General features: G+C 39.0%; 1 protein-coding gene across 1 annotated transcript in view; it reads right to left on the reverse strand.

The window, feature by feature from the left end:
- The window catches only part of RELN (reelin), a 314,463-nt gene that overhangs the window by 208,086 nt on the left and 84,554 nt on the right, over window positions 1-21,823 (reverse strand). The window contains 2 exon segments of the mRNA XM_068402522.1: window positions 20,397-20,484; window positions 20,487-20,531. Of these exon segments, the coding sequence (XP_068258623.1) occupies window positions 20,397-20,484; window positions 20,487-20,531 (133 nt within the window).

Raw genomic sequence — 21,823 nt, forward strand, 5'->3', positions numbered from 1 at the left:
CCACACCCGGGGCTAAACAATAAGCAGTTGTTCTATCACCCAAGACCCCTCCCCAGCTGAGAAAGGGAATTGGGAAAAGACAGATTTAATAAAATAAGAAAACCAGCATCACTACTAATACAAAAGACACAAAGTTATACTCAGCCTATAGAGTGGTGGCAAGTCTCCCCAGGGATCACAACCATTGAGAAGAGAGGAGAAAGAAGGAGAAGAGAGCAGAGCAAAACTCCCCCTCTCCACACCAAGCTTTCCCATTTATAGTGAACCTGATGTTAATGATATAGAATACACCTGTGGGCCAGCCAGGGTCAGCTGCCCTGCGTTTAACTGCTAAGGGCCTTGATCACCATGGCTGGCCACAAACTGAAACAAAATCTAACAGAAACTTGATTCTATAAATTTTATCCCCATGAAATCAGGACACTGGTTTTATCTTTTTAAAACACAAAGCAAACTGCAGAGAAAATATTGCAGCTATGTCGTCTTCAGCATTATACACAGTCCAACAACCCAGCGTGCCAAACCGCCTCCAGTACCTGCATTTCTGTATCATCCATCTGCTTCTACGAGTTACTGACTTTTCTGTATAGGGAACTATCCCAATGACTAGTAGTGCTGATGCAGCTCTTCAACTAAATATGAAGACCCAGGTCCTGAGAGCTCACCCACTTGGAGTTATCAGCACCTTATCTCATGAGAAGATCTCACGTCAGGTGTGTACACCAATACTCACTTGCCTAGTGAGGCTCACTACTCATGCAGTACCATCCTGTGCAATGTGATTTAAAATAGCAGAATCTGATCTAACAGACATTAGGAAACATTTTCCTTAAGAAAATTAAAATTAGAGGGCAATGAATGATTAATTTACAAATTATCTGACATTAAAGACAGTGAAGAGTTGTTAAGGTTGACACTTTTTGGCAGGGAAACCAGCTAATTTGTTTCTTGTGGCCTACTTTCTAGTATTTTGGGGAATTTAATTTCAAGTGTTGGCTTTTCTGCAATTACTCAGCATGAGTTATATATCTTTTTGTCTGTGTCTGAGAAATACTAAAACCACCTCCAGTTATACTTATTGGTTGTAAGTTTTTGAGTCCTTTAGAGATACAATTTCATATGCTGTACAATTTGTGAGGTAGCAACCGTAAAGCTGTATTATGACCCTGTTGTGTAGGTCAAGAGTGGTGTCATGGATTAACAACCACAAAATAAGAAGTTTGCTTCCCCAGAAACTGCAGCATAGTCCTGACAGACAACCCCAATAGGGAAGCCCCTCACATAAAGTTGTGCACAAACATCTCTCCCTCCTTGTTGGATCTGCTAACAGCTACAGAGGACATGATCAGAGAAAAGTCATTGTCCTCAAAAGCAAGGTTGTCCTAAGAAATCTGGTTAAGGGATCATGCACCTGACCATGATGGTTGAAGCTCAAATATAGTTCTTCCAGGATACTTAGCCTGGCTAGCGAAAAAAAGAAAAAAATAGCAGTCTGACAATTTGTATGCTATTGTACTCAGGGCGGCTGTTTTATTCCTTCTTAAATCTATTAATACAAAGGACAAATTCCGCTGTTAAAAATCTCAGTGAGAAAGCTGAGTGCAGGAGATGGCTGCTGTCCCCATTTCATACACATTATGATAAAACCTTTTCCTGATCACTTTTTATCTTTGTTATGAAACAGTGCTTAAAAAAAAGAAATTAAATTGCTTGAATTATTACAACAAGATCTGTGTTGAGCCTTGGTTAGGGCTTCCCCAAAGTGTTCTGGCTTCTCCATCTCTGTTCCTCTTCCCAATAAACCCATGATGTCCAGTACTGAGTTACTTCCTAATCTGACATTTTGATAGTGGAGATTTGAGGATTGCCACAGGCATAGACATGCCAGTAAAGCTAAACAAAACAGCTCTGGAAGAATAATGAAGTTGTCACTCAGTGGTTTCTACTTTTCCAAAATTTCTGTAGGCAAGGTGCTCACTTTCTGCACAAACTCTTCCCAGGCCTGGCTTAACCTGCACTCCCATGAGCTCTTCTGTCTCACCACAAGCTCACTCCTCTTTTTTATTTCCCAGATTGTTTTTCTGTTCCCACCCATTTTTGTGTTTCCCAAAATAATCCTAACAATTTGCCAACGCGAAACACAGTAAACGGTTCTTTCTAACTATCCCATCTGGAATTATATCTCCCATTTTAACTTTTCCCTTGAAAAGAAACCACTTAGACTAACATTGTTTTAACTATGTTTTTAGAATAAAAATGTAATTATACTCTACACAGATGAACTTCAATGCCAAAATTTAGCTTCATCTATCCATAACTGTGTATCAGTCACTGGGAGACCAAAGATTATGCTACTCACTGTAGGTCTTCCACTTGCTTTTTATTTCAACAACCTCCACCAGCCTTTTACATACTAACAGCTGCATAGTACTTTTGCTCTTTAATTTGTTTCAGTGGTTGTGTGAGCAGATTGAGGTCAGTATAATGCCCTCAAAATTCCTAGTGGCAAACCGCTGGTGTTATGTACATTAAATCTGAGCTGGCCATAGCCCAGACTTTTCCACACAAAAAATTCTGAGTCTGACCCAGTTATCCAGCTTTGGCACAGGTTATTCTGTACAAAAAGGAAATGTTCCCAAAGAAACATAGCAGCAGGAACTAATCTCATATATTGCAAGCATTAGATACGGACAAAGCATCAGGAGTTCAGTCTGTAGAGACCAGGCTCAACTGTAAAATTCATCAAAATAAAGCTTTAAAATATAAAGATAAATATAGACTTCTTATATGAACAATGACAAACCAAGCATTACTGCTTTTCTAGCTACTATCTTAGCTATATTTCCTAATGCTAACAAAACCCTGAAATTAAGCACTGCCAGCAGCAAAAGTTACACTTTCCATCTTTTGCCTTAGTAGACCAGCAATCACTCTGTAGCTGAAGACAGCTGTTCTTAGTTTGATGCTATTTTGGTAACACTACTGCTGATTTAACTTCACCCATACAGACCCTCTGAATGCATAACTTCACACACGTGCAGCAGGCAGTCAACTTTCCACGGATGCCTTCTCCGTGGTGTGCTGCCCAGCCCTAGCTGGAAGTGCTCTCGGTCTTTGGCAAGTCCTTAGTGAGAGTAAATCTGTATGAAAAGTATTATTACATTGCTATTTGTTATGCTAATTTTGTGAAGGGTCTGTCAGAATTTCATTATAAACCATATTTTCAAGGGGCTCATAAATCAACCATGAAATGTATTCTGTGCTCACACTTTCACACAAAGAGTAAGTCCTAATAACATTATTATTTTGCCAATTTAAACAGAAAAAGAAACAAGGTTTGTTAGAAGTCTATGTATTCATTTTTCAAATCTAATCTGAAAGTTTATAAGTATTATTAAAGCACTACTAAACAGAGTACTGCAAAGCTTCCAGCACTGGCAAAGGCTGAGCTTCACTTCCCCTACGATTTTGTTACTATCTGAAAATCTAATGAACATACACCTGGCTTAATGTTTGTGTTTTGGCTGCGGTTTGTACCCCTCCCTTTCCCTCCGTCACTGGGTGTTCAATGCTCCTGAACCTATCAGCTACACACCAAAACCTCCATGCGGCTAAGAGCCCCAAGACACGTGCCAAAACCCTTGGAGGTCCAGGGCATGCCCAGCTCCACGACTGGCTCTCAGATAAAAGGGATCATCCTTGGGAAGGGTTAATTGCTCTGTCCTGGCTTTGGCACACCCCGATAGCTCCAGCTGGGAATTCACATTACAAGTCACATTCTGGACCAGAAAAGCCCTGCTGCCAAAAATGGGACAAAAACCCAACTCTGAAATCCAGATTGCACTTGGCCTTTTTAGTAGTAGTTAAGACTACCTACAAGACAGATGTAGATCGAGAGCCGTGAGCTGCCGATGCAAATAAACTACCTTTACCAAACTAAACTACTGTAACTAAACTACCTGTACTGACAAATGTAATAGTCATCCAATAGTCATGTACATCCCATTACACAACATCTGTCAACCTCAGAAATACTTTTTTTCTGATTTTTTTAAAATTTTTTTATTTCTTCTCCTAGTCCATGGGGACTTGTAGCGAAAAGTATTCCAGAGCTATGAACATAGTCATAAACAGTAATTCTAGCTACTAGTTAGATCCCTGGTGGATTATAAATCAACCATGGAAATATCCTTACAAATATAAGTAAACATTCCTGACATCCTAAATACTAGCAAGAGTGAGATCTTTTTGTTATTTTTATTTCATTCAGCTAAAACATACTAACAATCTGTAAACATAAAGTGTCCCCCTGACACACTTTGGTTTTGCATCACAGCAAAGCATTAAAAGATCAGCCCTTAAAAGCTTAACAACAAAAAAGGCCAAGTGCAATCTATATGCGTTGAAACTAATGACTTTTATGAGAATCTACTTATCCACCACATCAGTCTGGTAATCTAATGCATGAACTCCCAGAATCTTAGTGTCTACAGGTTGTGCCATATGGCACTGCAGAGTTAGATTTAAATTTGGCTTCAATATCACAATGATAATATCTTTAAAGGCACAAATAAATGTACCGATAGATACATGAGGAATGTATTAATTTTCAGAAAATTAACATTAAAAATTGGCACTTTTCTGAAGCATGACTTACTGCGACCACGGTGCCCTGCCAGGATTGTGAAAATTTTCACTATTGCCAGGTACGTTGCTATCACAGGAGATCTACAAATGAGCCTCATAAGCAGGAGAAAAGGCTGGCAAGGACATTCTGTGCATTATTTGGGGGGTGGAAGGGAAGAAGAGAAAATTATATGTTAAGGAAAATGCCACACAGAGAGAAATATTTGTGAGAATACATTTCATATTCCCTAGTAAAAGGTACTGAAATAATTTCATGGGCTAGAAAAAATGAAATGTATCCTCAATATACTTCAGAACAAAGTCAGTGCCATCATTGTCTTCAGATCTATTTGCCCTCTCCCCATGAGAAATAAAACTGACAATCCTCATCTATCAGCATGAACAACTGCTTACAGTGCTAAACTAGTGGTTCCCAGTCAAGAGACACTTCATATGGGTTTGAAAGGGAGGAGAGGGGATTTGGACGCTGTTTCCTCCCTTCCCCTAGCAATCCAAGCTACAGATCTCTGCTGGTGGAGGAGGCAGGAGCCACCTCTGCACAGTTTATTGCCTCCTGTCCAGATGGGCAGAGACCTCCCAGCAGTGACCATCACAGCCAGGGTAAGCTAGCAGGACAGGCATGTGAGCTACAGTGAAAAACATCAGCTGATAGTGCAAAGAGCAAGTCAGAAGCAGAGCTGTCTTTTCCATCGCTTTACTCACTCAACTCCAGGACTCTTGTTTGCTGAGAACAACCAGAAAAAAAAGAAGTCCCCTAACAAGTTAAAGGCTCCACAGAGTAAGAAACCCATCACTCAAAGGCCCGGGGAGACACAACACCATTCTCTGAAGTAATGATGTTTACATCATGTTAGGTAACAACAAAGGTCCAGCCTCTTGAAACCTTTTTTGTATGGAGGTCACTCCAAAATAGACTCCTTAAAACAAAAAAGACAACAATTTGCACATAGATAATTGGAACGATGACCTAATTGCCCATACTATTTAAAACACAAAGCTCTGGCTAAAATCATCGGTGACCCACAAAGCAGTGCCAGCTCCGGGAGCGAAGGGACAGTAACTCCAAAGCAGGGCACTTCACCCAAAGGAAAGGTCAGCTCTCTCTGGCAAGCAGGAAAATACCCAAACAGATTTCATGGCTGCTGGCAAGGAAAAACGTCACAGTTGAAACCTTTGCCCTTGCAGACATCACGGCTGAAATTTCACATGACTTTCAACATGACTCGAGTGCTGCACGGGGATCTGGTGATATGTAGGGCACAGAAGACTGGGAGAGAAGCCCAGGAAGCCCTACTCCAGATGCACCAGGGTTCCTCACTGAAAGATTCCTAGGCATACAGACTCAGGCACGTGTAGTTTCCACAGCGTGATGAAGGCAGAGGGTCTCTCCCAAACTCCCAGAAAGGACACCAGTGTCTGACCAGCCATGCTTCTGCACATCTACCTCTCAACAACGTCCTGAATCCAGCTCCAAGCAAAGTGGCCTCAGTCACTTCAGTAAACCATGGATGGTAGTGACCCTTTCCTCCATCTTTTCAGTAAGAGACCAAAAGGCAAAGCAGCAAACCTGGAAACAGTCTATATTGCCTCAGTTCCCACCTTGGTCCAAGGATCTCCCTTCACAGAGCAGGGCTTTTCCCACTCACTCATGAGCTAAAACCTTCCATTAGACCTTGGCCCTGTGCAGCTTCTTTAAGCCAGAGGAAGGAGTCAGAAAAGAATCGACAAGGAAGAGCCTAGCAGATAGACAAGGGATCTGAGTCTTAATCCTTAATTCTTGCATGGGTCCGGAGTCCATGTGTCTCTGCACAGGTACCTGTTCCAGCCCACAGACTTCAGGACATCACGACATGTTGTACACAGCAGAGAGATGAGCTCCAGCTCCTCCTAGCCCAGGATGGCTCCATGAAAAGACACCTTCAGTATTTCAGCTTTCTCCATCCAATACCTCAAGCTTATGTCACGTGAGTTGATGGGCACACCTACAGCCTGGACAGAACAGGTATTGCCACCTCCAAACCCAAATTCAGTCCCACAGATGCAGATCAGGTATCTCTGAGCCACACTCACCAGCACGTCATGCTGTGACCGGGTCTACAAGCTTACGCTATGTGACAACAGAGCCCAAGCTTGGGGCAGGTATTCCTCAGGCACTTGAAATGGTGTTGAAAACCATGAAGAAGACACATGTGTGATCCCTATCCAACCCACTTGGTTCCCCCCTGGGTCTGGAAGCTGCATGGCTAGCTAAATTCTTCCATTTGCTAAGCTATGAAATCTCCATACTATCTTCACTCAGGGAAGTACTGACTATGTAGCATCCTTTTCAGACTTGGTTTTGCTTCGGTAAAGACAGTTGCTGTAAAATTAGCAAACTGAAAAATCCCTAATGTTAGCTGATGTTATTTATAGCGGACAAGCACTGCTTTCACTCTCCTGTTTTAAGAGAATAAACCTTTCTAATAATTGTACAGGATCAAAGAGGAAATACTCCCGAATGCTATCAGATATGGCCCTCTGATTTAAATGCACTTCAAATATTTTTTTTTAAACTTCGGTATCTTCTGGACATGTCATTTTCCCTTTTAATTTTGGCAATCCTACAAATTTTAGGGAAGTTTCCCAGTACTTCACATGCTGTCACAGCGTCTTCAAGCCATCTTTACAGCTCTTCCATGGCATTTTGTGTAAAGAAAAACTTTTAGCTCATCATTGCAACAGCTGCTAATGAAGATCTCTAGGCTTTCTTCTAATTGATAAAGAATGAATGACAAATATTTTATGTAGCCATTAAACTGTGCTAAATCAATGGTGATTTACACAGAATTTCTATAGGAGCATACAGCACATCCACTTTAATATCAAGTGAGTTAATTGTGATCAATGATACTACAGTGGAAGGCAAATGAATTCTTAATGACAAACTTTGCATGTTACAAAAATAGAAGCTAACAAGAAACCTCTTTGTGGCATTTTTCACATTACATCATTAGTAATGACTACTATGTTAAAAAAATTAAAAGGAAAACATGAGTATTTTAAAGACTTTTATAGATCAATCAATTTACAACATAATAGGATTAGGAAAAAAGGATAAGGTTTTTTAACATTCTTTTTTTTCTCTACATTAGTGGAAATTTATCTTAACAGGTGTTAGATTAATTAAAAAGTTATCATCACAGAATTCAGGATTATTTTTTTAGCTACTGAATACAAGACTGGACACTTTATGGGTGTCCTTGTCTCACTTTTACAACCTCTTTTGTTTCACTTGTAGATTTTAATGTGCATCATAACACCTCTCATCCAGCAGTAAGAAATTCTCTGGGGAACACTTGCAGAAAATAGGACATTGAGTCCATAATTAAAGTAATCTCTTCCCAGGCAGATGCTTCAGTTGGCTCTGTTATCACATATTACAAAAGGCATCTTGAGGCCTATAAAATGTGTGGCAAATGGCTTTGGAGATGAGAAACAGCAATTTTTCATCTAATTTTGATCCATAGACATGTAAGTACTGTATTGCCACTTTTTGGTATGGAGCCAAATAACTATTGTGGTAGTTGAAATAAGCTTGGCAGTAACCAAAATTAAAGAGTACTCCAGCTTTTATCCTCAGTCAGGAAAGCCTTTTTCTAGCCATCTTTGCACTTAGCAACTAAGCATTCCATCTCAAATATGCGAGTTAATGCCTACATCTGGATTTAGAAGAAAGGCTTTATACAGCTTAACTCGCTATATATATTCTCTCTCTCTCTCTTTGCTTGTTAAAGCCATCATTCAAATTATGGCCCTAACATCTTCACTGCTTTCCAAAACAGTCAGTGATATTGATTGGAAGCATTTCTACGGTTTATCTTTTGTGTTTTAGGATGTTTAGGACATTGCTCTTTGAATGTGTAAGTAGGTTCTGCAAAGTAATTTGTTCATATCAGTTACAATCCTTTGCATAAACACTAATGCTGATAGGAGCTGGGTGAGCTTATGGAGCATGTTTTTGGTTCCTGGTTGCATGTGTTGTATGTGGGCAAAATTTGACATCAAACTACTTTAAAAGACTTCAAAAATGCAGTTTTCACAGAAAATGTCTCAAGTAAATGTACATTACTACTTGCACTAAACAGCTTATGATGAGCTAAGAGGGATATTTAGAAAGCTGTAAGATAAAATGTGATATTTGTTACATTTCTAATAAGAACTAAAAGATCCGAGACACTCGAGAGCGATAAGGAAAACAATACCATGTTAGGAAAACCCTATTTCATAATGTTACGGTGGTACTGTATCTGTAAAATATATGTTATAAGAACAGCCATTAATCAGCAATAACAGCCAGAAAATGGTATGTGAAATACTTCAATAATTTGCTCTTAAAATAAATTTTATTATTATTTGAATTAATGTAGGATCTCCAAGCCTTCTCCTAGGTGATAACTCTTCTGTATCACAACAGAATGAACAGAACTCCCACTGAGAGCTGCTATGATGGTGACCCCATCATTATGATATCATTATGGCATCCACCATTACCACGTCACTATGCCATCATTATGAGAGCAGGTGCCATCCTGATATCTGTCTGAGACTTCTGCTCCCATGGCTGTGCTGCTGCCCACCAGGAACTGCTGAGCAGCCAATGTGCGAAAGTTGGCTGGACCAAAATCTCCTACTGTGGTGCTGTCCCTGTCCCAAACAGCTCACAGGCCCACTGATACATCACAGTCACAGTCTAAGTAATCACACCTAGTAAGATGTAAGGAATGTAACACTTTAGTACTGCCATCCAGGCCTGTTAACAGGGCTATTAAGGCAGATATGATGACTTGGGAAATGGATGCACCGTTTATTAATTCTGAAAGTTAATGCTGTGCATCTCTCTTTCAGATCACCTTTTTTTAGTTCCAACTGGACAGTATTTTCCAATGCATTGTTGTACAGGCTAGCAACAGACACCCAATAAAATCTGATGGGGCTCTCATCACACAGGCGGACCCCACGTGGGCTACTGCCTGGAAGAACCACGCTGCCATGGTAGAGGAGGGAGGATGCTCACCTGGAGGGTGGCTGTGTGCATCTGATGATGCTGATGATGGTGTGACTTATCAAGGGGATTTTCAAAAAGGGTATATTCCAGGCCATTAGAGAAAAGGAGACAAGACAGACATGCCACACTGGATTCAGGAATGAGTCTCCCGTTCAGGAGTCATTCAGGAATGACTCCCATTTTTCCAGAGGACAATTAGTGCAAGACAGTGGAGAAAAAGGGAGAGCACTATTAAAAGATTCTGGTTTAAACTTCCCTAATGTCAAGAATGGAAGAAAAACAAAGCAAGGGAATTACTATTACCTATTTAATTTACCTCTATATATTTTCTCTTTTACCTGCCAAATAATGATTGTGTGGAGAAACCTCTGCAAGCTTTGGAGCTCTCTTGACCTCAGAGGTCTGACTCTGGAGGACAGAATTCATGAACATATAAAGATCACAATATGATCGTATACAGACCACTACATATAAGTAATGTTTGTACTCTGAATGACATCAAAAGAATTAACTGTCGTTTGTGAATACTGTAAAACAACCAGACAAAGACAGATACTATAAAATATTTTCCTAGCGCAATTGCATTATGAGGACATTTGTATAATGTATATACTAGGTTATAGAAGGATTATTATATTTTAATATTTATTCTGTAATGTTTTATATATAATATTATTATAATATTTTATAATTACAAACAGATTTAATTATATTTCATTCTATATCCACAGATAAGAATTATCTAAATATTAATAATAGATTTGAGTTTCCCAGACTGAGAAGTGAGGGGTACATCCTACTGTTAAGTACACTTTAAACAATAATTATGAGAGAGTTTTAGAGTTCATTCTGACTGCTAATTTGAGGTCATGGCCATTCTGAATACTCAAATCCAAACTTTCCCAGCATGTGGGCAGGAAAAGCTGATCTAATGCTTTTTATATCTTCAAGTATAAGGTTTCTTTCTTTTTTGTTTTTAAACTTATGCTAGAACTAGATGTGAGGAGACTACTGTAGTATAGAAAAAGGGAGAAATCTTTTTTTGTCTTATTGGATTTTCACATTCATCATATCCAGGTTTTCACATTTTCTACACATACATGAAGTCCTGCTGAATATTTCTGCATGTCTACATAATACTTTGTAGATCACTCTACTAAAGTTCATCGAAACAAACAAGGCGAGAAGAGTAAGTTAACTTGTGTGAACTGAGAATACGGACAGAGCGTCCTTATGCATCCTTGCCTGTGTACACAAACAAAGCAAAATTCAAAGAAGTAATCTGGAGGCATGAATATTAAAAAATACAAGAAGTGGTGTCTGTGCCTTTGATGACAGCATGGACATGCATGATTGCTCTGCTGGATCAAGGCCAGTGTTCAGCATCCTGCAGGACTGAGCTCTTCACAAAGTTATTTAGTAATAGTCCCTTGCAAGAAGTCAAGTGCTTCCCAAAGAAGTATACAGACAATACACTTATCCCAAACCCATTCATGCACTGGACACTTCTTGTATTATCCACTTGAGAGACGGCATTGAAATGATCAGACTTTCTCAGTCAACCAAGGGAACATTCCAGAGCTACAAAGGGCTTCCATATGGACACAATGTCCAGTTGTACGGGCTTGACTGCAGTACTGAAATTTAACTTCCTAAAACATCTCTTATGATTGTTCTCTGCCTTCGCTTTTACTGGTGATCTTATGCACTATATGTTTACCCCTGCAGAATGGTTCCATGTATGTTTATTGCATACTCTTCATATAACCAACATTTCCAAAAGGATTCACAAAACCTGTTTCGTGCCTATTTCATTAAGCATAATTCTTCTAGGATGTCATTTTGAAAGGTTTGTTATTGACCAATTATTAGCAGCTGTAGGGGCCTGGACCATGGGAAAGTTATAGAGAGAACATACCAGTACACTGTTATGTAACAGCGTGAGCTAGCAAGAAAGTATAAGGATGTGGCTTGCTTAAGTTTATAGTAAGTATCCAATTAGAACAGTAGAAGTGGCACGCAGCCAGATTGTGTACAATACTTGTAGCCAATAGCTTAGTGTGTAACCTTTACATAAGAGAGTATGTAGGTTATAAAAGAGTGTGTTAACCAAAATAAAGTGGACTATTAGAGCATCATATTGGTGTGCAGTAGTTCCTTCCTCGCGCGGACCCCAATAAGCAGCCAAAAGATATTTCCTTCAATTCCTCTGTTACACAGGAAAACGTCCTAGTGGAAGCAAACTGTTGGAGTGTGTGTAACATATTTTATATTCTAGCCATGTTTTTGAAATTAAGCCGTCTTGGGAAAAGGGAAAGACAAAGCACCTCTTTGAATGAAACAAAGATTTATGTTGTTGATGAACTAAAATATGCTCTGAAAAATAACCCTGAGGTTAAACCTCAGAGAGAGAAAAACAAAGTTCAAGAGAGAATTTTCAATACAACTACTGATAACTGTACTGCAGATTGTGAATTGATGATCACATGCACAAAAATAATAGGTACGTTGCTCAGAAAGGGAAGCAAGTAAAACCTAATCTCTGCTTCTAGAATTGCCAAATGAACATTTGTAAGAAGGGAAGTAATTGTCACCGTGATTGTTTTATTATTTAGATAATACCAGTAGAAAATGACTGAATTTCATTTTATTTCATGCAGGAGGTGCCAGAGTCCTATATGGAGCCATGCCAAAATCTTAACAGAGTAGCCAAAGGCTATATTGAACTGCCTTCTGCTATCATACATTAAAAGTACATGATATATTAAATTTGTATTATACAAAGAAAAGAAACTGTCCTAATATTGTATCATCTCACAGTTTCGATTCTGGCATTACACAATGTTGATGAAAAGCATTTTATGCTTTTTGCTCATCTTTTGAATTAAGTCCAACTAACTTATCAATAGAATTTTCATGTGCTTTTATTTTTAATAAGTGTTCACATACTCATTTTTCCTGGCTTTGTTGGTTCTGCTTTTCTTGCACCTACACAGCATGAGGAGCCTAAAATAGCAAATGGCTACCTGTCTGCAAACTTGGAGAAAACGTTAAAAACTGAACATTCTTCTCATTAAAGTGGGCTTTTCATAGGAGTATCGGACATCTAAGAGAATATTAGACAACAGGCTTTGCCTCCAAGGAAAAAGGAAAAAAAAAAATGCAAGATTTTATGAACTTCACAAAGTTGCCTTTTTTATTCATACCTTTCAGAAGATTTCAACTGTTGAGCAGCCCGCTCATTGGAAATTCTTGACACAGACAAAGCTACTGACTGTTGAGGGTGTTGGGGATGAAAAATTCATTTTCATGGTTTGGCAAAAGGTGCTTATGTTTAGGCAGACGAGCCTGTCTGGGTAGGATTAAGATTCAGATTTTAAACAGCTTAAAATAGGTGCCTATATAAAGGTTTATATGGGAATTAGGTAGCTAGTGATCCATTTTGGTCAGTGGAGAGCTAGGGCTTGATTCAGCTGCCTAAATATGTCTAAGATAAATTGGAATGTCCTAAGGAAACTAGTAGAGCTACAGAGACCTTCTAGACCTGCAGGTACCTCTCTCTAGATATAGAACTGAATTTCAGGTCCTAGATGTCTATGGAACCAGATCGCACCCTCGTTAACTCTCAAGGGAGTTACAGACACATAGCTCACACATAAATACCTACCGGGGTATATCTGCATATCCTATCTCCAGTTGAAACCAACTTAAAATCCCTTTGAGGAGTGGAAAATCAGGTGCAAAGAGCTTCCATCCTTCCTCATGGTTTTCTTCCTTTGCTCTGAACCCTTCTGAATGTTCCCTCATCACAGTACATTTTGTGCTACCATCTTCCGCTAACAAAGTTTCTGAAAACACCCAGAATTCCTCATTGGTCATCTCTGTTTGCTTTACCACCACATAAAATAAACAAAACTAAGACAAAACTAATAGACAAGCTAAATCTAATTCTGCACAGCCAGTTGAGTCTACGTTGCTTGGAGTCATACTTAGAGAAGCCACAATGATTCCATGCACAGTGTTTGCATTTCACTGGAAAATTAACAAACACAGAAGATGAAGGAGGTAATCTGGGCATCACATCAAAATGGGACATGAAAGTAGAGCCAAGATCTGAATCAAATATTGGCTCGTGATTTTCAGAATGTTACACATAATGCTGATTGACGGTACAACAATGCCTCTACCCAGGGAAGTGGAAAACCAAGCAAAGGGGTAATTTTTCTTCATAGTTCCACTAAACTGGCACAGCAACGAGGAACAATTACTGATGATTTATTTTTTTCCGCAAGACATAAGTTATAAGCAATATGGAAAAAAAAACCAACTGCAACACTGGGCAAATGTCAGACCTACCCTGACTGTAAACAAAGACTGTATCTTATTCGGTGCCTGCACAACCCTTGTCTCAGAGTCCACACAGATACCAAAAGAGTGGTAAGAAATATCCTGCTTCACCCTTACCTTGTAATAAAGAGCAGGAAGAGAAGGGCAGCACTTAACAGAAGCAGGGGCTGGTGCTTCACAGAACCCCAAAGCCAAGGCTGTCTATACACTAAGGTTTCTATGTGCATTACAACCCACTCTTCAACTGATTGCAAAGATTGCAAATCATAGCACCAACTAGGATGCTATGCACAACAATTTATTACATTGTACAATTCTGTTTCATCATAAGAACATGAGAGATAAAAACTTATATGACTATATAATTTAGAGCTGAGTGATAATATATAAATACAAGGGACCTAAGGGACCTTAGTTTTTATTTTTGCTATTTTCTGTTTACTTTCCAGTTTTAATATTTATGTGTATTATCATTGTGTATAGAGTAAACAAAATTGTGTACTTAATCTTGAAGATATTCCTCTGTATTTCTTTCAAACAAATGAAAAAAACAGTAAACAATGTCTTAAATTATAGTTTAGCTAAGTGGTTCACCAGGGGAATGTGGTTTCTTCAGACAATATAGCCCTTTCCCACCCTAGCTAGAGGACTAATATAGCATACCATGTAATCTTCCTAGATGTTTATTCAATATTTCCATAATTCTTATCATGGGTTTTCTATAAATGTTTTAAATAGGTAACCAAGCCTCTCAATCACAGTCTTTATGTTCTGTAGTGTTTGTACAGCATGATATTTCAAGTTCATACATTAACACAGTTGCCAGTTCCTAGAAACAGGCTTAAATACATGGGCGTGAAAAGACCAGTTCTGGAACAGGGTACTTCAAACTTCCCAGAAAGGAGTTGTGTCGTTAGGTGATTATGGGAAAAGGCACGCTCTCAGAGAAAAACACATCTCCTTTCTTTAAAGTTTCTTCCAAGTTTCTTTCAATCATTCAGCTGTCTGCCTCAGCATTCAGTCCCAAACTTTTTCCAGGAGCTGTGCTGAGAACTAGTTGTTCCTGCTTCAGCGCCCTGCCTCAGCAACCACAGCTCTCTTACCTCTGTCTTCATAGGAGGACACCACCACAGCTATTCCTCTTCCTTTTTAGCCATTTGCACCATAAGCTGTGCTAATTAAGTGTCAAATAACATATGATTGGGCCTTTTAGTGCTTTCAAAGACTTCTCAATATACAGAATTTTAAGATCAGTTGTGATGGGTCACATCTCTTACGTGGGTTATTAGACACTGCCTACAGACTCAGGCAGACAGCATTACAGAAGTCCAGCCCAGCTTTGGTAGGTAGCTTTTAAATAATGTTTTAGTGATCAGAAAAATATCTAAATAATTACACTGTGCAGAATTAAAGTCTTGCAAACTGATAAATGCATTTTGAAATCTGTCCACTAATAATAGAGTTTATAGTGAATCTATGAACAGGCACAATCATAATTGTAAGATACCTCTTCAAGGACTAGCAAAAATGGCTATATAAAAAAAATACTTATTTTCCAAAGTAATTTCTACAGCAACCTATTTTATAGCTGGAACTTCTGCAATAAACCACGCTGACAGTCGAAACACAATATTCTTTTGCAATTTAGGTCAGCTTTATCACTTTTACAAACCAGTAAGTTAAGCCATCTATAAAACAACAGGCTTAACAACCTTAGATGTAACCCAGTGTGCCACCCAGCTTAACAGCCATTATCATCTCCCTGACAGGCTGAGCTTTAACTAGGTTAGTGTGAGCTTAGAGCAGAAATTACAAACAGTGAAACCTTGCTGAAGGATTATGAAGATAATGTTTTAAATATTTGCACACGATCAGAGAAACAACTCATTAGTGTAAAGAAAGACCTGCTATTTTTGGTGGTAAACAGCATTGACAGATCCTGGCAATTTGCTTAGGAGCTCCTGGTGCTCAACACCTGTTTAAAACAGTCCTAAGTTAGTGCTAAGAAAACTATGTTGCAATAAATGATGCATTTTAGCTTTTACTTCCTCAGTTTATCTTGATGTATCTATGGTGAAAAAGTACTGAAGGACTATACTGAGATATACTACAGGCACACCAGTGGCTTCCTGTTTTTCTGTTAGTAGGGTATTTTATAAAAGGGTGCTTCTAAATATTTATTTATTAGCCATAATAAGGTACCTGGACAAAAACATAAAAAGGAAAGAGAATAAGCAACAGTTTGCACACAGTCAGTGTAAAAAAATGGCTATTACCTGATTTTGCATAGAAGCACGTTGGCTCCATCAGCCTTCCCCCATGGAGCGCAGGGCTCTGCACCATCCCTTGCACCGGCAAAACTGGGGAGGAAGCTTGCCAAGTGAAAGGCTGAGCCAAGGAAAGATGCGTGGCTCCATGATGCAAAATATGTTCGGATTCAGCAGTAACACAGCGCTGTGTGCAATAGCAATAACTGGACTACATCAAATTGTAGAGATGAGGAAACTTCCAGCGGGGAAGGAAAGAAACTGAGTGCTGTGTCGGCAAGCTGCTGTATGAGGTGGGAATCCCAGTTTGCTCCATCACTGCATCTCCTGTTCCCAGGAATAAGCCCATTTTCCTTGCAGAAGCCTACTGAGGGACAGAGCCCCACATCCCTCCCCACAGCTTTCCCAGCTCCCCTTGTCCCAGAGGATGAAAGGTTCGCTACCCTCCTTTCCCACAGCAGCAGCAGCAATACTTCAGGTGTCCATGGCTGGCCGTGCTAATAAACTAAACGTGGCCAGGAGCCATCCTCCTTAGCCATGCCTGGGAAATGCATGGTGGGCTGGTAGCTGGAAACTGCCAAATGTATTTCAGGAAAACTTTTGGCAGTTTATAGACAATCATATTGTATCAGCCGGGACTGTTGCTGGGAATGCCCGAAGTTACTGTTAAAAATGCTCTACCTGGCTGCTGATTTTTATGAAACTTATTATCTTGACATCCCAATCCCTTTGTCATGTTTGTTTTGTTACCAATGGGTACAAGAGCTATGGGGAAGGACAGACTGACAGCATGACCACACAAATCTTGTTTCTTATGGGTTCAGTCTTTTTCAGGACTGAGCTCTGGAAGAGCGCACCAAAAGACATGGATGAAGTGAAAGGGAATTTTGCCCACTACATGTATAGGATCATGACTTCGGTGCGCCATGTCCATGCTCCCAGTGGAAGCATGAACAGGTCAATAGTATGACTAGTTAATACAAACTAGCCATGCTGCGTCCTGTGGGATATCTGCCTGGTGGCCTTTGTCCAGTTCTTCCTGAGAATTGTCCAGGGAGAGGTATCTACACTGCAAAAATTGCATCACCAAAGCTGGTGCTAATTAATTATCCATCCCCAGAGAGGTCAAAGACTAATGAGCTGATTTGAATCACAGACATATTGGTAACAATGTAGGAAGTTCTCATCTCCGTTGCACTGTTGACAGAGTCTATGAATTTAGCTACCTCTTAAAATATTTTTAATTTGTATTAAATTGAACTTAAATTTAATTTATATTAAATTTAAACTAGACTGGTAATTAGTCTTGAGTGTCAAAAAATATTGTTTAAGTTAATTATTTGCTATAGAGGAGCAAATGGAAATGAACAAGGTAGAGGCAACTCTGTGGAAATCCTGAAGTCAGAGAACTGGGTAAGGCAGGAAGACAACACTACACCAAAAAAACAGCTCTGTTTACTGCAACTTGTGATTTAGTAGGCAGAGGAAACAACAGCTGAGACAATAAAGTGTAGGCAGCTGAAATAAAAATGAGAAGGAGGATTAGAGGTAAAACTTATTCCTCTTCCCTTCATTTCCTTCAACTGAAGATCAGATTTCCCCAGAAGCCCTGCAGCCAAGTGTCATCCTGGAGTAAACATGGACTTCAGAGAAGCTGAGCCTTTCTACTCTTGTCTGAATTAGTCCTACAGGACACCAAACTGATACAAACTGCATTGTTTTGCTCATCCTCAAAGACAAACAAGTATCACCTATGAAGAATCCTTATACCATGGGGTGAGGCAGTCTGTAAAGCCTCTGAGACTGACGGACACCCGGGCCAGGCACCCTGGGAGCAGCGGTGCCGCTGGACTCGTTGACGCAGGATCAGACCACTCAGCCCTGCCAGTTTCATGGATAGCAAGGAAAGACAGTTCTGGTGTCTCTGCACCCGACTGCTGACGTATGTAGGTGCGCATCCATGCTGCAAATTACATAGTCGAGAATAAATTCAGATTTCTGCTATGTACCTTCTGCACACTGAAGCACGGCTAAGGACTCATGTATTACAAACACCACCATTTGTGAAGAGGTGCTAATGCACATTATGGCTTACACAAACAAGGAATTACAGGTTGGATTCCCAAAACTGCAGTGCTGACCTAACTCTCTTTCCACTGAAGCCAATGATGAACCTTCCATTGATTTCAAGATAGGCAAGCACTCGTTGCCTTAGAAAACGTCCCTTTAATTTCACTTAAATGGGAATCAGCAGTCATAGTATTATTTGTATTTCTATAGAGCTATTCATCAGCTCTTCTTCAACGATGACAAAAATGAACAAAAAAAAAGCCAATACAAAACCATGGACACAAAAATCAGTCACAGGAAAATGAATAACTGTTTATAAGCTGACCTCAAAACTCACAATGGAGGGTTACATCTCATATAAATAAATACATTCACAGTCACTGTGCAAGCTAGGACCAACAATTATTTCTTGAATATCAGGAAAAACAAAAATCCGATAAAGAAAAGGCGTAAGCAAAAGTATGCAGAGAAGATGCACATCTCATATCTCATTTTTCTCAGGCAGCTCAACGAACAAAATCTAGTTGCTACAACTTGATCAAGGAAACTATTTTTAGAGAGGAATTAAAGAAAGTATAAAATTCAGAGATTTTCCACAGAAAAAATCTACCTGACAAGATTTCCTCAAGGTATATACAACTCTTTTATGAGGCTAACTTTTCTGACACAGAATTCAAGTAAAACAGTGACAGTATTTCTTCAAATATTTAATCAAATTTTACTTTTGTCAAATAGTGAATGGGAATCTTAAATATTGTAAACAGCTTCTCTGGTACATTGTAGAAGTTAATAAGAAACAAATACATTCTCAGAAGTTAGTCACCACTCATCAAAACTAATTTTTTCCGCATTTAGAAGAAAAGGAGAGCTAGAAATAAAAAAGTTTTGACATAGTCATTGCAGCTAATAAATAATATACTGTAGCAGTATAGGCAAAAAATTGTGCAGTATGTAGGAAAAGGGAAATATCAGACACAGATCAATCAATCAACAGGTACTGTGTTCACCATCAGCAATTTATGTTCTCAAAGAAGTCAGTCACTCACTTTTTACAACATGTTAAATAGTAAACCAACTTGATTACGTGGGGCACCTAGCTGCAGCTTCCCAGTAGAGACAGAAAGGGAATAACACTCAGAAGAGGATTTGTTTTGACAAACAGGACAGTCACAGGAACACAGAAAAGGTCTCACATACTGAAATGTTGCAACTGTTCACTTATCTAACTAGAGAGCAGTCTCACTTTTTTCCTATGAATGGGTCAAACTTGAAATATTTTTTATTTTTAACTCTGCTCTAGGTATATTTTCACTCTCAAATCTGATCTACTAAAATTTTGGGACAAATAATTAGAAATTACTTCAAGGTAAAATATAGTAATATATATTCTAATAATTCATGTTAAGCTGTGCATTTTGTTGGCACTTTGTATGGTACTAAATGATCAAATGATGATTTAGGTCTTTAAAACAAATTACCAAAAAACCTGTAAGAATAACCTATTGGTTTTTTCCAGGTTGTAAACTAGCTGCATTAAGCAGAAGTTAAATGTGTTTATTATTAGGAACAGTAAACACTTGAGTATGACTACCTTCGAACACTTGTATTTCACGTTGAATGTTACGATCTGAACAATAACATCTGTGTGATGTTCTAACTCATTAAATGCAACAGAAAATTAGGTCAACACAAATGTGCTGGATTACTTAATGGCTCAATGATAGGATTAATAACTAAGAGGAATCAATTTCTCTTGAAATGCTAGGGTTGATGCACTTGTACATTATTTCTCTGATGGCATGTTACATTAAAAAACACTTATCTCCTTCTTACATGCTTTGAAATATAAAGTCCTAATATGCACAGAAACTCTTCAGCCAGGAAGAACCTCTTACTTGTTATTAAAGTCTACACTTCACAGAACTAACTCCTTGATCCATAAGGCCCTAGTGTAAGCAGGTTAGATCATTTCATTATCTTTAAAACAATTATCTTCGCATAGGCATTGCATGTATACGTACATGAAGTTGACGCAGCCCGTCCCTGCAGGTGGAGCAATCCAAACAAAGCTGAGGTTTGTAGTTGGGAGATGGCTCACGTGTGACGCACCACGCTGCACATAAACTGGTTTCCAAACTGGTGGTCAGACATAATTCCTACGAGAAAGACATAGGGGACATAAACAGTAACACGTTAATAGCTCATTGCAAGGTGCTAACAGAGTGAGAAATACATCTGCTATGTGTTTCATCATGGCAACATGGAATGAAAAAAACCCCAAGAGTATGCCACTGAGTAATTAGAATTAATGCCAATGAAAACATTGGAGCTGGCCTTTGCTTGAGCCAAGGCTGACATTGTATTTACTACAAGGCTCCAAGTACTTACTACCGTTACTCTTCACAAGACTAATACTAGAGGAATTATTTGCATTTTTAAAGGAGGAGCTGGATCGCAGCTGCTGTAAATCAATGTTATTCCACTACCTTATTTACACACATTGCAGATCTAAATGAAAATAAAACCTGAAGGAAAAAATGCTATGTTTTAATAAGCAAAATGAAGCTGTTTTTTAGAGAGGAGTGTTATCTTTTAGTAGTCAGGCACATCTATTTGGAAAAAAAGCAGATGAGCTTTGGATTCATGAACTCTTCTGATCTGAAATAAAAGCAGCAACCTTCAGCAGTTTTACTGGTATATATTTCTTTGATTTTTTTTTTTTTTGAATCAGCCTCTAATACATGGATGAATGTAAATGTCATCTATTAATCCCTCTACCTGGAATTCACTGCAGTTCATCATTAGAGAAAAGAACTGTATTTTTTAACAAAAAAACAATATCAGACAGCAATCTTCTCCCCCTCAGAGACCTTCTGTAGTTTCCTACAAATTAGTGCAAACTTGGTTGTTTGTTTAACACCCTTTGGCTTAAAGTAAGGCAATCTTACGTGAGTGGATTACTACACCGGTAATCCTAGTATATTAAACAGTAAATATTGAAACTATTATTTTGAATGCACTTATCAGAAGGAAATACCTTGTTCCAGGTTAGTTAAAGTGTTGAACCTCCAGTTCAGAAAATCGTGACATGGGCTAAAACATTGCTAATAGGCTCAAAAGGAAAAGCAAACAGTAGCAGGTACCTCCATGCTCAACAAGGTCACTGTTAGGTGACTGTATCTCAGAAAGTTCATAGTGGTTGGTATTTCTTATATTTATTTGTTGCAATTCAAACCACAATAGAGAAATAAAACCCATCTCTGCCTCTCAGAATGCCTCAACAACCGTATTTGATGGCAATTCTTCTGAAATGTAGACACAGCAATTTCTCTTAGCCCCTCACTGATCCAGAGGTGGAAGGCATTTGCAAGGGAGAGATTTTTCACCAAGGAGGGGGACGAATCCTTTCTCATACAAACCCACTGCTCCACCTGGTGCCTCTCCAGGG

Source organism: Nyctibius grandis, chromosome 5 (assembly GCF_013368605.1).
Source record: "Nyctibius grandis isolate bNycGra1 chromosome 5, bNycGra1.pri, whole genome shotgun sequence".
Taxonomy (NCBI): domain Eukaryota; kingdom Metazoa; phylum Chordata; class Aves; order Nyctibiiformes; family Nyctibiidae; genus Nyctibius; species Nyctibius grandis.